This window comes from Panonychus citri, unplaced genomic scaffold (genome assembly GCF_014898815.1).
Source record: "Panonychus citri isolate SS breed McGregor unplaced genomic scaffold, ASM1489881v1 Contig00111, whole genome shotgun sequence".
NCBI lineage: Eukaryota > Metazoa > Arthropoda > Arachnida > Trombidiformes > Tetranychidae > Panonychus > Panonychus citri.
This window is the reverse complement of record NW_026515516.1, coordinates 679,308-696,078: the sequence shown is the minus strand read 5'-3', so window position 1 is coordinate 696,078 and position 16,771 is coordinate 679,308. Positions and strand designations below refer to the sequence as shown.

The window sequence follows — 16,771 nt, the reverse complement described above, 5'->3', positions numbered from 1 at the left end:
ACTTTACTATTGATGATCTAGAATATACAGTTCATAAATTTCAAATTCTTAGTCAAGGTTCGCCAGTCTCAGAACACACTCACGCAATTAATCTTAGATTAACTCAACCATTATCTCACGAATTGGAAATTGAACCACTCGATTTTACATTAATTGATGAAGCTCAATCAAGAATAGAAAATAGTATAAATAACGTAAAATCAATTGGAAAATAAATATCTCGCAATGGATCTGGATACTATTAGTCATCACACTTAGTTTCCTTACTTGCTTAATTGGTTTAAAATGTATTCCATTTCGAAAGAGATCAATAAATTCAATTGTTGTCGAAAAAAGAAAAGAGAAAGATGAAACACCAGAAACTAGCGTTCCACTACATCAGTGTTACTAAAATTTAGTCGAGCTCCGGTGCTGGGGCAGTAAATTAATTACCCCGGTGATGGGGATAAAAACACAACAGAGACAAATAAATATAATTATTTCCCGGTGATGGGAATTCAATTAACTAAAAATCTTATTATTCAAACTCCGGTGATTTGGGGTAAATGAATAATTTAAGTTTTTCTTTTCTCTTCTCTCTCTTTACAAATAGGATGGCGTCAGGATGGGAAAATAACTATGCAGCTCAAATCCTAAATTAGAAGCATTTCAACAAAAAATGGAAGCAAAACAACGACAAAAGGCAGTTAAAATAGATCGAATTTCATTCACCTCACCATCAGAAGCAATTTTTAGACAATGTTTCCTTGTACTGTCAATATTTGCACCCAAATTCACCAGTTACTTTGGCCATGTTTGGAGACCAGAAATTATTTCACCTGAATATGAGATCAGTGGAACACCGAAGGAGATGAATAAGTACACTAAATTAACAGTAACAGCTAATCACCCTGATAAAATACGAATGGCCCATCATAAACTAAATCAATACACTGAATTATTAAATTATAAAAATAGCAGAAATTCTGCCCATATTCAACTAATTCAAATACCTGAAAATCATTGCTCTTTGTGTTTCCGCTCCGATCATATGAAAATTAATTATCGCTCATACTGCAGTGAACTTGGTCACTTCCGTAAAAATTGTCCCGAGCTTCCTTTCAAAACCGATCATCAGGTCACCATAACCGCCGTTGTAAAATCTAAATCAAAGAAAAATGCTTATGTAAGAGAACAACGAAAACTTCGTCGACGTAAATTACGAGCAGCTTATGGCGGAAAACCTTGGTGGAAAAATTTAAATAACCCAATACCCGAACAATTAGAAAATTATGTACCAATCGGCCCTAAAACAAACAAAAAGGAAACATTAGCTTTGGACATTGAAGGAGATGGTCATGGTGGAGTAGGTAGTGTCCATTTATCCGGTTGGTTTAGCCCAGAAATACGTATCCAAACTGTTTATTATGCCCAGGTGAAAAATCATCATATTGTAAATCCATTAACTCGAATCACTGGACTACAAATCAATGATCAAATCAAATATAATCAAATGATGAACAAAAGGATTAACTTTGGACGAGATTTCAATGCAAGTGGCAGAAATTTCTAGAGGACGACGATTAATAACTCAAGGAAAGAGGACCTACAAAATTACAACTGACACCCGCTCGACTAAGAGTTTATAATATACAACATATTGATCTTCAAGAGTTATGGCCAGGTAAACAACCAATTGGTTTGGTATCGATTGATAAATTCTTATTCTACAAATTTCAAAAGCTACATGAAGATGATTCACACGTCACTATTGGTCATTCCCTGAAAGAGATTCTGAGTAACCCTTAAACATGGAATTACAAAATTAACAGACCACAATATACCCTTCAGCCGAAATTGTACGAGAGATGGTCAAAACGGACAGAACATTTCACATTGGTTATCGGAATTCCAGGATGGACATCATTAATTACTAACACCTTTCATATTTTAATAGTCAATATTTAATGTTAACTAATCCTTAATTAATTATAATAATCTTACTAATTTGTAAATCAACGTGGACGTTGATCTTTCATTACCCGGACGAATTGCAACAAACTGGTTGCCACCATTTTAAATACAAAACCAGGTACCACCTCTCACGTGGTACCTGGTAACTTCTATTGGTTAAATTTTAAGGTGACAAACTCAAAGAAAAGCAAAATTTGGCAATCTTTATTTTGTGAAAATGTCATTTGCTAGATCATCGTGACTTAGTGATGATTAACGTAAATCTCAAGATGAGGTTAATCTTTATCGCCAACTTAAAATGAAAATGTTTCTCAACAAGCAGGAGCCACTATTTCCATCTCCGTGTTTACCATCATTTAAGAGTTCATCTTGTAAAAAATCATCTCGTAAAAACGGTTTTTCTTCAGTGCGTGTACGAACGTGGCACTTAAGGTTCTACATCTGGCTAAACACCTTGTAACAAAATTGGCATTGGTAAATCTTTTTCTCGGACGACGATAAGAACGATGAAGGTTTAGACGGTGGGGTTAAATATGGTAGGTTCGTCCTGTATGTTTATCAAAAAATATTACCTATGATATTAAGCTGTTGAATGTAAAAATTGAATCTTTGCATTACTAGACACACTGAAAACTTTAACTTATGTACTTTCAAGGACATGATAATTACTTTCAATGAAGAAGTATTATTAGAAACATTAAAGAATTGTTTGAAGAAACAATTATGGTTAGTGACTAAGGATGATTAATCAATTGCTAATCTCTCAATTAATCTTGAGTAGCTTGTTATATTGTTATGTTATTTCCGTGTTTACCATCATTTTAGAGTTCATCTTGTAAGGAACCATCTTGTATGGCCAATTCTTTTACAGGAGCACTAGCACTTTCTTAAACTTCTGAATAATCTAATTATCTACCATAACTAACGCCACCGTCTAAACATACAAGTGTTTGTCAGCTCAAAATTTTCACTCAAAGCTGATTTTTTGGCCTAAGGTTTTAGAAACATATTGGTTGGAATTTATTGGGCAACTAATTATGTTTCTCTCTTTCTCAGCTCAGAAGATTAAGCATCTGCCCTTGCTAGTCAACGTTGCGAGTTCGTTACTCGATGATTACACCGAGAAAGAGAGTACAGCACCCGTTAGCTGAATTGACTCCCGTGAGGGATTTAGCCTTCTTAGGTGGTGACATCCAGAAGGGGAGAGTCTCCAAGCGCCGCCTGTGCAATAACAAAACTCATGACAACAAATATAAATTGAAATCTCCCAGCATTCCTCCTCTTTCATCAACAATTCCAATTTGCGCTCCCACTCGCCGAATCCCTTTTACCACCCATCTCTATCCTCCTTCTGATGAAAACAGTTGTTTAAATGTTTAGGTTAAAGGGCAGAGTGGGTCACAGGTAAACCAATTAAACGATAAAAGTCAATATTCAGCAACACTCACGAAATCGGATCATAGTTAATCAATGATAGTAAACTAGATTCAGTTAAATTTCCATATTTCATTTCAATTTTTAGTTTATTGTAAATAAACTTTTATTGAGATAACGATCAAACTATTATCATTATCTCGATTTTCAATGTGAATTCATTACATAATTGATAAGATATCAATTCTATGCGTATTCTCATTTAAAAGTGTAGTCGATCTTAATTTTCGAGGCTGTACATAAGAGTAAATATATTATTGATTCAAGACAATTGATTATCAATCGATTGGATCCACCAAAGTGTTTGAGGCTTTTGTTTCGGTTCAATTTTCCATATGAATTTTTCTCCTCCTTTGTTATATGTTACCTGAGAGATAATGATAATGTAATTGTTACTAAATTTGGTTTCAAATTGTTTGCTACCTGATATAACAGAAGCATCCATATTTAAAAGCTAATTGTAATGGTTGGTAAGGTTATTATGTATAATCAATTATATTGAAACCTTTTACATTAATTTTCACTTTGGCTTTGGTTTTCTCTCCAATGGCTTTATAACATCATCCTTGTTTCTTGTCTTGGTAATTGTTATCCTTTTCTTTTTCCTCTATGATTAGCTTCATTTAAGTTAATTAAACTAATTGTTTCTCAGTCATTTATGTTGATACGGTTTCCATACCGTCACCGCCACACAACCATCACCATTATCATGATCCATATAGCAAAGTAATTTATCATCGAAAACCGTGTAATAAATGCTACAGTAACTTTTAATTCACTTTTACTCCTCTTTGGTCTTTTCTTTCTTCTTTTTCAATTCTTTTTTGCTCTTGCTCCTTCTCCTTTTCTTTTTATCCTTTTGTATTAATTTGTTTTGTGTGTTGGGTTACATTGTACAAAGTATTCATATGGTAACTGGTAATTTCACCTTCTCCTTGTTGGTTTTTTTTTCTCCCTCTGGATAAATGGTTTCAAATATTAATACACAGCTTGAAGTATCTAAAGGAAAAGGTATAACTATAAACAAAAAGAGAATAGAAGATGAAATAGTTATCAAATTGTAATATAATTTATGTAATAAACAATTGGAATTAAAGTGAAGAAAAATAAAAGGAAACAACAAAGGAAACAAGAAAAGAAAAAGAAATCAATTGATTACATGAGAGAACAAAAAATAACAAGAGAGAAAATAAAGAAATTCTATTCTTTTATATTTAGACGAAGATAATTCACTAGGAACCATTGGTTTAATATTCTTCAAATGTCAAATTTTACCTGAAGAAATTGATTGGAGCAAGTAAATTGAGTTAATTACAATTAAAGTTGATTTAGTTAAATGACAAGAACGAAAATGAGTTGATTGATTTTCGAAAAGTGGTGACATCTGTTGGTATCGAATCGAAGCTCTTTAAGAACATGTGATTTTCTTTATAAGAATTTGATTTTTTTTCTTTCAGTTGTTTACCGGTTTTTTATTTATTCTCTGATTATTATTGATTAATTAATTTTCTCTATTGATTTTCTTTGATTGAATTGTATTTTTTCTTTTGTTCAATTTACTCTGTGTGGTGATTAAAGTCTTGCGGTGTTTCAAAAGGGAAAACATATCATGGAGGTTACTAGTTTTGATGATCTTCTTCAAAAAGCTGAGCAACTTCAAGCTCAAGTTGATTTACCTTTTCCTCGGATCGAGCGTAATATTAAACAATTATATGAAGTTGGTCACAATTTATGGACTCGAACTGGTTATCATGCTTCCAGAGATTCTAATGAAGCACGAGCATCGGTACTTCTTGGTTCTAAAGGATATGACCTGCAGAAAGCTAATCAACATTTGGAATCATTGAAAGCAGATTTTTCTACCGTTGAATCATCCAAGATTAGTGATATCCATGGATTTTTAAAGAATGAGAGAGAAAATGCTGTTCTTTCATCTATTGAGGAGGTAAAAAAGGCTACCTTTGAAATTGTCGATGGTAAATGTTGGTCTAAAACCGCCAAAGATTGGGAAGATCAAAAAATGTCCATTTTAACCAATCTTGTTGGAGATGAAAATGACTCATCTGATGTTACCATGGCTAATCTTTCATCTAGATTAGTTACCACTCCAAGGATTAAAATGAGAGATCTTACCTCTAGATTGACCACCAGAGATGTTGCCAATTATACACCAATTTTAGAGCTTATAAAAAAATCTCCAACTGACCAAAATTTATCAACCTTGTCCAGTGCTTTGAGAGAGCATAAAGATTTCGAGACTGTGTTGGGTTATAAAACTGTTGATGGTAATAGAGTAACTGGATTAATTGATCAATATCATCCTGATCCAATGAAACTAATCCGACGTGTTGCTGCTGATTGTGAGGAGACTGGATTGATTGAAGAAGCCATCAAATTATATGATTTATCTCAAGATGATGAGAAATGTTTGGATTTACTAATTAAATATTTAACACCCTTAGTGCCTAAGAAAAAAGTACCAAATGAATTGAGGGACAAATTGGAACCATTAGCAATTAATATCGCTGAAAGGTATCACAATTATGGTTACGATGCCAAACCAGAAATGGTTTCAGTTTTTCATTTACTATTAGATTTGATGGCATTTTTTGACAATTACCATAAATTATCACTCGATGATGCTATGGAGGTTAGTATTTAATTTAGATTATCTATTGTTACACCAGTTTTAATTTGATTGTTTGCCTTTTCTCATTTACAGATAATTGAAAAACTCAACATTCTACCATTTAAAATTGAACAAGTCGATGCCAAAGCCAATGAATTTTCCTCATATGCTGATGAGATTCGCCAATTAATTCCAGACATTTTAGTTGCCACCATGAATATACTTCACACTCAATATAAGAAGATCAAGTAATTTCCCTTGAGAATAATTAGATGAAATTAATTAACTAAAATAATTTTTCATTTTCTCTTTTTTTTCCTACAGATCAATCGCTCCATTGACATCTAGTAAATTTGGTGTATTAGTTGAAGCAAATGAAAAAGAGGGAGTAAGTTTTGTTTTCTAATTTTCCCTGAATAATTGATCACAATTAACATTTTACAGCAACAATTGTATTAATGATTAATATTTTCTCTTAATTAGCTTCTTACATCTCTTAAATCAAAAGCTCGTCTTTTGATCACCTATGCTGGTATGATTCCTTACCGAATGCCTGGTGACATTAATGCTCGTCTCGTTCAATTGGAAGTCACAATGAATTAAATCAATTAATCTCTCCTCATTTCTATTCATCACAATACAATTAACGTCTTTTTTTCTCTCTCACTAATAAAGTTAACATCAAAGAAAAACAAATTGCCAATAAATTATTACTTCATTTGCATAATCAATGTCACTGGTCAAATAAAATTGTAACTGCTTTAATTAGCCACTTTTTTACTTTTGCAATTTGAGTTAATTAATATTAATCTAAATTAGCGAATAAGAGATTTTACCGAGTTAATTTCACTTTTACTTTAGTTCCATAAATTAACTTGACACACCAAATATCACAAAGAATCACAAATTGTTAATCAATTATCGGTTTCTTGAAAAATAGATGATTAAGGTAAGAGCTTTTGGCATGCAATTAACTGATGGTGGAAAATGTTGAGTTAATTGTAATAGAATTAAAAATCCTTATTCAATTGTTCCAATTTATCGAGATCATTGGCATCGAGCATGGATATTTCTCTTCCATAATGTTGTTCCAATTTCTTAACCATATCTAATGTTCGTTGTGAATCAACCATGTTAATCGCGAGTCCAGATTTTCCAAATCTTCCTGTTCTTCCAATTCGATGTAAATATGTTTCGAAATCAATATCTCGTGTAGAAACATCAATAGGTAAATCGTAGTTAATCACAACGGTAACCTGATCAACATCAATTCCACGGGCCATCAGATTGGTTGAGATTAAAACTCTTTCAACACCATCTCGGAATCTATTGATTACTTCAGTTCTTTCCTCGACCGTTAAATCACCGGTAATCAATCCAACCGAATGTCCATCTCGTCTCAATTTCTCAGCCAACCAACCGGCAGATTTTTTGGTCTGACAGAAGATAAAAACGGAACCAATACAAAGAGTACCAAAAAGATTCGCCAAAGCTTTGTACTTGTCAACATCCGTATTACAAAGGACGTAAAATTGTTCAATATTTTCAAGACTTTCTTCCTCTTTTTTCAATCTAATAATAACGGGATTTTGAACTATCTGTTCAGCAAATTCCATTACGGCAGCATCATAGGTTGCAGAGAAGAACATTATCTGACAATTTGGTGAGAGACCATTTTTAATTCTGATAGATTGATTTCTATGCCCTTGGGTGTCTATCATTACATCGGCTTCATCAAGAACCAATACTCTTATTTTACGAATATCAAATGACCGGTAGCGAAGACCAGCATCCATCACTTTACCGGGTGTTCCCAAAAGCACTTGTTCAGTGATAGGATTATCTCTGTTTAATTCAACTCCACGAACAACATATTTAAATTTGATTGACTTTTTATGTTTAGCCATAAATTCAGCAACTTGACCCGTTTGTAAAGCTAACTCATAGGTTGGTGATAAAATTAATACTTGAGGATAACCCAAATTTTCATCAACACGAGCTAAAGATGATAAAAGGAAGGCTGCTGTTTTACCAGTACCCGATTGTGATTGAGCGATTATATTAGTCGGAGGATCTGAAAGTAAAATGGGTAAAACTGTTTCCTGAATTTTACTCGGTTTAGAAAATCCCATCTCATATATTCCCCGGAGAAGTTGTTCTGGTCTGTAAATGAGAAGAAAATGACAGAGATCAATTAGAGAATAAATTTTGTTCTCTCTTCCAAGAGAAAATTCAATAAACGATGGACAAAAATATTACTTACAAATTGAGTTCTTCAAATGTTTTCACAGAATGTAAAGGAGAATTTGGATTAGCTCGAACTATTTCAACTTCATTACTTTTAGACTCTAAAATTCTGGATCTTGTCAATTTCCTCATTAAGCTGAGTGTCGCTGCGTCAACGGTTTCATCATTGTCATCCCTTGGTTCTTCAGGATTATCAGAAGCCTATAAACAAATATAAACAAATGAGAATTAAAAGTCACAATCAAAATTAATCTCGAAAAGAGATGATTAAATTTTCCCAAAGGAAAAAACAACAAAGGCATGAGGAGAAATAATTTTTCAAAAGGTAATTTACTTCATTGTTCAATTCGTTTGTCGGTTGTTGAGAGTCACCGCCGTCAGCCATAGTTTACAATGATAGTTGATTAAAGTAAACAATTAAAATAACAAAAGGTAAATTAATTAGAAAACAATAAGATGAAATTAAATTTGAAACAACAAATCAACTCATGGGTTTGATTAAACTCGGTAATCATTACGCTCGGTTATTCAATCCGCCGGGAAAAGATCAATTCGGTAACCGGATTAGTCTTTTGTTTATCTTTTGATTTGATTTGGGAAGAAAAGAGAATGGAAATTAATTAGTAATTAATTCACCCAATTCAATCGAGTGACCTGATGGAATTAAAGTAAATTCGATGGATTAAGATAATCTGTCTATTGTTTAGAAAAGAAAAGAATTAATTGGTTTTCTATCTGATAGAAAATATCGGATCTCTATTTGTTTAACTGATTCTCTTTCTTGAATTTTTGTTTTTGTGATTGAATTTTTAACTTTCATCTTGGTTTTTTTTTATTTTAATTGTTCTAATTAATTCTTATTGTTTTATCTTATCGTTTTCTCTTTATACCATTGATCTACAATGGAATTGAGTAAAAATAAACGCTATCGATTTATTCGTGATGATAGATTCCATATATTTGCCGATATTAGTATGTAAGTGAAAATTTTGTTTTCTATCTTAAGATTTGGATTTTAACCTTTTTTTTCAACATTTTTTTCTTTTATTAATATTTTTTCTTCTTCTTTTGTTTTCTTTTTCACTTGATACAGTGAAACTCAGCTTAAAAAGCTTGATATTTGCCCTAGGAATCTTAAACTAATGCTTATCTCTTTCATGAAAGACGCTTTTGGTGATTATGGTGTCTCAATTCCTATAGATGTAATGAGTTTCTCGAATAAAGATTGTCGAGCATTCATTAGATTTCCAGCAAGGTAACATTTCTACATAAATTATATTCTAAACATTATGATAAACTTATTGTTTTCTCTGTCTCTTCCTTATTAGGGACAGTGTTAGAGTTCAAAGTGCTTTGGCCTTAGCACATACTTGGGAAAACCGATCAATCCATATAATGATTCATAAGATTTCACATGCAATCTCATCTCTATGTTTAAACTCACACGATCAAGCTCATCAAATAGCTGATAAATGGAATTGACGTTTAGCTTAAGAAATTAGTCCGATAAACCAACAAACAAACAAACAAACTCTATACATATTTAAATTAATAACTAATCAAATACACAAATGAACACAAACAAAAAGCAATCAACAAATTTTTCTAACCAACACAAGAAGAAAAAAATCTCTAACCTTGTAAATCATTGGAAATCTTTTCTTTTTTTTATCATCATAATTCTAACAATTAAGCCTCTGGACAATAAACTCGTGCAACGTACAAAAAACAAACAATTAAAAAAAGATAAAAATTGAAACAATACAAAACAAGAGCAAAAATAATCAAATGTTTTCATTTAAGAAATTAAGTTAATCGATTCAAATGTTACCGCCATTCGAATTCGATTCCTTCTCAGTAACTCCACCTGGTGGAAGTTTGAAGGTCGCCATTTTGAGAAAATTTGATCGCCTTATTTTTAGAGTGAAAATAATTTTCTTAATATTTGTGGTCAATTATTTGTATTAATTTTGTGTATTATTAACTTTGTGGTATTTTAATTGCTTGCATTTAGTTGTGTTCCTTTTGATTCTGATTTACATGTTTAGTCTGTATTGTTAACAAAATTGTTTAGTGGTGATTAAAGATGCCAAGATACGACGACAGCCCGAGAGACCGGAGCCCAATTGATTCTCGCCGTGATCGGAATAGAATCAAATCACCATCTGAACAAAGGAGACGTGGACGTGATTCACCTGTTAATGTTTCTTCTAGAAGTGGTAGTGTTCGTGATCCATATGATGATTATTCAACATCTTCTTCTAGGGTTAAACCTGAACGTGAACCAGCGGCTTATAAAATATTGTGTATCTCCAATTTAAATGCTAAAGTAGGTGATACCACTGTAAAGGAAGCTCTTAGTAGAGAGTTTAGCCGGTTTGGTGATGTTTCTGTAAAGGTGTGTCATGATGACAATGATAGGTTTGCTTACATTTACTTCCGTTCTTATGAGGAGGCAAGAGAAGCTCGACACAATAAACCAAGATTACATCTATTTGACAAGGCTGTTGAAATTGAACCGATCTATGATCATCATCGAAGTAGCATGTTGAATTCAAGTAGCAGTAGCATTAGTGGAAGAAGGAGAAGTGTCTCACCAGCATACACCTCTACCCGTAGTGCCCGAGGTCCACCTGCAAGCCCACCTCCAAATAATAGACGACCACCACCACCTCCACCTCCACTGCCTCTCCAATCTCGAAATAATGTAGATAAAAATGCCAGTAACAGTGGTAATAGCAATCAACAGTATTCTAGACCAACACATAGACCTTCAACCAGTTCTAGTAGTGATTATCATCACCAAAGTCGTCCCACCGGTAAGTTTTTCTTCTCTCATATTTTTTCAAAATTTTTAATCTTTATAAATCATTTTTTTCTGTTCTCATTTTTGTACATTTTAGGTACTACTAATAGACAAACTCATCGAGAGTCCAAAAAGGAAAAATTTCCCAATTACTTGCATCACATTCCTCCGGAAGATGATGATAAAGCAACGAACATTATTTGTTGGAAATCTTGAAGTAACAATCTCTGAACCCGATTTGAGACGTATTTTTGAACGATATGGTGTCGTTGAAGATATTGATGTAAAAAGACCTCCTCCTGGACAAGGAAATGCTTATGCTTTTATTAAATTCTTGAATCTTGATATGGCTCATCGAGCTAAAGTTGAAATGTCAGGTCAATATATTGGAAAATTTCAGTGTAAAATAGGTTATGGTAAAGCAACTCCTACTCCTAGAATTTGGGTTGGAGGCTTGGGATCATGGACATCGCTCTCTCAACTTGAAAGGAATTTGATAGATTTGGTTCTATTCGTAAAATTGATTTCGTAAAGGAAACACCCATGCTTACTTACAATTTGATAGCATCGATGCTGCAACTGCGGCTTGTCAAGAAATGCGAGGGCATGCATTAGGTGGACCTGACAAGCGGCTTAGGGTTGATTTTGCAGACCCAAGTCCTTATAGTCGAGACCCAAGTTCGGACTATAGCTCTCAACTCGACCGGTTACCACTACAACTACAAGTGGTAAGTACTTAAAGTCATTTTCTTATCAAATTTTTCAAATTAATATTAAATTGTTTTTTTTGTTTGTTTTTTTCTCAATATTAATAGCTACAAGATACCATGGAAGTGATTATGGTGATAGTTATAATGAAAAAGCAAGTTCAAGAAATCGTCCATCTAATATTAGTGGGGATAGTTTTAGTGGCAATGATGTTGAAGAGAAACAACGTGAAAGAAGTAGCTATCCTAGTGGTAGCGGTGCTAGTGGCGGTAATTCCAATTGGAATTACTGGGATGAATCTTCACGTAGTCCATCAAATGATCGACGTAGAGCTCGACCAAGAACTCCAGAAACAGGAAGTGGTGATGTGAGTGAACGTAAAAAGATTCGTCGAGCCTCTATTTCCCCCGATGGCGGACCAGGAGGTGATCGTACTCCTGGCTCACCTCGAAGGCCAAGTAGAACTAGTGGTGGTCAAGAATCAACGGGTAAACATTCACCCAATTTTGAAATGAATAAAAGTGAAGAACGTTCTCGTGCACCACCCCCATTAGAAGATGTTAAAGTTCTAACCGATTTTGTAAAATTCTGTCCATCTGCATGGAATGGAGGTTTAATTTTGAAAAATAGCGCCTTCCCTGCGAAAATGTACCTTTGCAGTGGTGATATTTCCCTTGTTGATATTCTTATGAAAGATCCATCATCGGAAATACCTATGCTCAAAATTACCCAACGACTTCGTTTTGATCCATTAAAGTTAGAAGATGTATCAAGAAGGATGAGCAGTGCAGGAGCTTCAGGACATTGTATGTTATTTGCCACCGCAGGATCAAGTAATGCACAACTTCAAGCAGGAATTGGTGAAGACGGAAGAGCAGTGCAAACTCGACCTCTCAAAAATCTTGTGACTTATTTAAAACAAAAAGAAGCTGCAGGAGTAATTTCATTAACTAACAATGTTAAAGAAGCGATTGGTGTTCTCTATGCTTTCCCACCGTGTCCATTTGCCCAGGAATTACTTCGTAAAGTTGCTCCAAATTTATCTGGTGAAAGTCAAAAGGAAGAATATTTAGTTGTGGTTGTAGTACGTGGATCATCTTAATCATAAATCAATCAATGTATACCCAATGATTTAGACGACAAATTTGACAAAAGAAAAATACAACAACCTAAATATCCAATACTCTGCATCAAATCAGCAACCTTTGAACAAACAACCAACTCTCTCAAACTTGGAATGGATTATCTTTTTTCACCCTTCCTTTTCCTCCCTTTATCTTATTTTTTGTCTTTTCATAATCTCTCTCTCCCTTTCGACCTCCGTTCAGTGTAGGTTTTTTTGGTTTATTCTTTTTTTCTTCAATATTCGGAATCAATGTGCGTGTAGAAGGTGCAACAACATTATCACCAAGAAATTAACATCGACAACATCCCAAGTTTATTCATATACAAGCCCAGAAGTCAACACTCACTCTCACCTAACCAAACATCTTTAATATCATTTGTTAGACAAAAATTTTGTTAAGGTTTAAATGATTGGTTTAATTTTTGATCGTTTATGCCAATGAAGAGAATCAATTTTTACTCACCTACACAATCAGAAAAGAAATCAATGTCATTTTACCTTTTCTTAAAGATTGATCAGTGTTCTTTAATTGTGCCAGTTTAACAAATCATTTAACAAGAAGATAATCTTTAATCTGTTTTCTCTGATTATTCAAAAGTAAACCATCAACCCATCACTTCACACTTACATATAAATACATATACACACATACACACTCACCAAACCTCCAAATACAACTACAACCACAATAAGCACCAGCACCTACACGTCAGCACAAGTACCATTTACAATTGATTCAATTTCTTGTATTATCATATTATTTAAATGAAAGCAAAAATAATAATTTACCAAATTAATCCCATGGCTTGTGGTCTTATATAAATTTTTCAAGGTATATTCATACAAATACCCTTGGTGTCCAAAAAAAGTGTTATCATTTTCTTTCTGTTCTCTGTCTTTATATTGTTTTACCAAACATGATCAATGATTATAATTAATCATTTCGATTACAACGGTTTAATTGTGCTACTTTCTCTCAACGATAATGTGATTTCTATATTCGTCTCTGAATCTTTTCAATCTTATCTCTTCTTATTTTTTTCTATTTCTTTTCTCTCTCTCTCTCTCTCTTTGGTTTATCAACAATTCTTTCACCATCATTGTTACAATTTACCATTGGTGCTGCTCACATTTTGTTAATTGTCAAGTTAAAATCGTGTTAATCATCATAATCATTTATTAAGTGCATGAGTTTAAATCTAAAGAGATACAAAAGCCAAATGATGAAGGAAAGGGTTACTAATCCATCCAAAGTGATTATCTCTCTATCTCTTTATCTTTCAGCTGATTTTTCCTCATAGTTTACCAGTGATTTATGTTAGTGATTAGTGAATATTAATTAATTGTCTTCTTCTTGTTTCTAATTATAAATCTCTAATTAAGTTGATTGGAAGTGTTTTCTTTTAAGTGAAGTGAAAAATTCCTTAAAGTGAGAAGAAGAAAATTAATTTAATCCATAAAGAAAATAATTAATATTAATCGTGTTCCAACTAATCCAGTTTCCATTTTTTACTTTTGTGATTAAATGAAATTAGAAAAATTAATTAATCGACTCATTTTGAGGTAAATTAATTAATATCAATTGTTGATTAACCCTTGGAAAGTTAATCAAAAAGATTTTCTATTTTTCTTTTCATTCCTAAGTTTTTTAGTGAATCAAATTTAGTTAATTAACTTTGTGTGTCCATCATGAAATAAGCAAAGGATTTTAATTGTTTCCAACATAACAATTAAATCATCATCATCGTCTATTGATTTAATTTGTAGGATGAAAAAAAATTGTTCAGTTTCGTAAATTGTTGTTCAATATCGTCGGAATATCTTCACAATTAGTGGTGATAGTGATCAATGTGAACAAGTGATTTAATTGTTGATTCATTTAAATATTTATGGTCCAAGAACTTTTTAAATTGTTGCTTATTAGAGTTTCGTTTTTGTTAATTATCGTTAATTGTTTACAATTTACGATTGGAATCTAATTGGTTGGTGGGTAACCAATTGTTCATCAAAAGTTTTATTATTATTTTTTCTGCTAATTTAACTATTTAAGTGCCTTTAATCATCACCCAACAGTAACAATCAACGTAAGGTAATTAATTAATAGTGATTTGTGATTGTGATCAAGCAATTTGTTGATATTTTAATTGTTCTAAGTGTTTAAACGTGCGTTTAATTTTCAAAGGTAAGTTTATTTACTAAGGTTACTAACCATCAAGGGAAATTAGTGTGGTAATTAGTAAATTAGTTTACTGTTAAATTGTCATTGATTGTAATTAATTAATTTTTACAATTCTTCAAGTTTGGTTTCGTTGATAAGTAGATGGTTTTTATTTAATTGTAATTAACTTTTCTTTCTTCATCTCTATTCAACGGATTCTCTCTTGAAGTGTTTTCCTCATCACAATCAATTGATTGGTCACTAATTTGTTCAATTAATTGAACAAAATTAAGCCAACAATTTGATTCAATTGATCATTAAAACGCTCGTAATTTAATCAATTAGAGAGAGAGAGAGAGAGATGATTAACTTGTATGAAAGATTTAAATTAACTTTTCAATTCTAATATTGTTCAATTAACTTGAATTTAACTAAATTTAATCAACAATCGGTGAGTATTAAATTCAAATCAAGGTGAGTTAATTAATCTAAATTATGATTAATCTAAACTTAAATTTCTATTCTTAATTACTGATAAATTTGTTTCTTCATCTTTGTTTTCATATGACAGGAACAATTACAATTACAATCAACTGGAATCTATCAAACTCTGGACATAATTAATTTTGAATCAAAATCAATTAACCAAAATCTTTAACTAATCCATTACAATTAACGTTAATTAACATGATACAAATAAAAGACAATTAATTTTAAAAATAAAATGATCGATTTTTTTTATTTCAAATAAAATGTATAAAAAAACAATAACATAACAAAGTTAATTGATTAAATAGATGAACAACAATTAAGCTATTGAATTAACATTGGAAGTTAATTGTTATCATTTAACAAATTGCTCGAGTAAAACAAAAAGTAAACTCAATAATAGTGATAAACAAGTCCAGCTTGGAAAAGGTCGGAGTTGGCCAAAGGGAATCCGTTGATTGTTTCACTCGCAATTTGATTAAAGATGCAAATGATTAACTGATTGTTAACTTAATCACCAAAACAGAAATGGATTATAATCATCATATGGATAATAAGGTGATCGATAAGCATATAAGGGATAACGAGGGTAGACCCAAGAGCGATTTCGTCGGTACCTCCACCAACTCTGAGCTTCACTTGTAACAATTAAAGTTAAAACTGTGATTAAAGTGACAATTAAAATTAATTTGAACATTTTGATGAACAAATTATCGTTAATCAGTTATCACTAATTGAAGAGTTTTTTTTTGATAAACTTTATTAAATATCGTTTTCTTTTGGAGGGAGTTTGAGTGAGATTACAATTAGAATAATTAAAAGTTAACAATTAGCATAATTATCTTTCTCTCTTGTTAATTGTTATGGTTAAAATATGGTTACAATTAACTATTCATTTGATTGTTTTGTTTTAATCATCAAGGACAATTAATCAATTAGAAAATTGAATCTAAATCATGTTGTTAGTTGAAACAATATTGAATAAATGTATTGATTTCATAGTCTTTTTAATAAACAACAATTATCATAACAATTAACGTTGATAATCATTAATTGTTGATTAACTCATCACGAGCTACGATAATTAATCTAGTTAATCATAATCATCCTCGGTCATTTTTGGTTAGAGACAATTAACCAAAAACAATCAACAACAACAACAACAAGGTTGAATATAAACAATTAATAAATGGATAATTAATCATTGTTGATTATTGATGA

General features: G+C 32.0%; 4 protein-coding genes and 1 long non-coding RNA gene across 6 annotated transcripts; 3 read left to right on the top strand and 2 right to left on the bottom strand.

Moving 5' to 3' along the window:
- Window positions 1-3,450: 3,450 nt before the first annotated feature.
- LOC128389929 (uncharacterized) lies at window positions 3,451-4,779 on the bottom strand. Of its 2 annotated transcripts, none has more exons than XR_008325537.1 (3): window positions 4,663-4,779; window positions 3,893-4,404; window positions 3,451-3,754 (listed from the first exon to the last, which is right to left on the bottom strand). It is a non-coding gene; the product is annotated as an uncharacterized LOC128389929 (long non-coding RNA). The 2 variants fall into 2 exon arrangements; XR_008325538.1 differs by having other exon boundaries at window positions 4,547-4,688.
- Window positions 4,780-4,841: 62 nt separating this feature from the next.
- Window positions 4,842-6,712, top strand: LOC128389917 (nuclear pore complex protein Nup93-like). The gene is made up of 4 exons (XM_053349574.1): window positions 4,842-6,037; window positions 6,110-6,264; window positions 6,341-6,404; window positions 6,500-6,712. The coding sequence occupies exons 1-4, from the start codon at window positions 4,997-4,999 to the stop codon at window positions 6,617-6,619; spliced, it is 1,380 nt and encodes a 459-aa protein (XP_053205549.1). The 5' UTR covers window positions 4,842-4,996; the 3' UTR covers window positions 6,620-6,712.
- A 194-nt stretch (window positions 6,713-6,906) lies between these two features.
- LOC128389916 (DEAD-box helicase Dbp80-like) lies at window positions 6,907-8,766 on the bottom strand. The gene is made up of 3 exons (XM_053349573.1): window positions 8,598-8,766; window positions 8,280-8,464; window positions 6,907-8,179 (listed from the first exon to the last, which is right to left on the bottom strand). The coding sequence occupies exons 1-3, from the start codon at window positions 8,646-8,648 to the stop codon at window positions 7,027-7,029; spliced, it is 1,389 nt and encodes a 462-aa protein (XP_053205548.1). The 5' UTR covers window positions 8,649-8,766; the 3' UTR covers window positions 6,907-7,026.
- A 277-nt stretch (window positions 8,767-9,043) lies between these two features.
- Window positions 9,044-10,047, top strand: LOC128389928 (ribonuclease P protein subunit p14-like). Its single transcript, XM_053349588.1, has 3 exons — window positions 9,044-9,239; window positions 9,357-9,518; window positions 9,592-10,047. The coding sequence occupies exons 1-3, from the start codon at window positions 9,166-9,168 to the stop codon at window positions 9,743-9,745; spliced, it is 390 nt and encodes a 129-aa protein (XP_053205563.1). The 5' UTR covers window positions 9,044-9,165; the 3' UTR covers window positions 9,746-10,047.
- Window positions 10,048-10,185: 138 nt separating this feature from the next.
- LOC128389955 (RNA-binding protein spenito-like) lies at window positions 10,186-13,700 on the top strand. Its single transcript, XM_053349614.1, is given in 7 exon segments — window positions 10,186-11,082; window positions 11,167-11,257; window positions 11,259-11,554; window positions 11,557-11,595; window positions 11,598-11,797; window positions 11,885-12,145; window positions 12,148-13,700. Coding segments are annotated over 7 exon segments (2,352 nt in total). The 5' UTR covers window positions 10,186-10,349; the 3' UTR covers window positions 12,880-13,700.
- The last annotated feature ends 3,071 nt before the right edge of the window (window positions 13,701-16,771 follow it).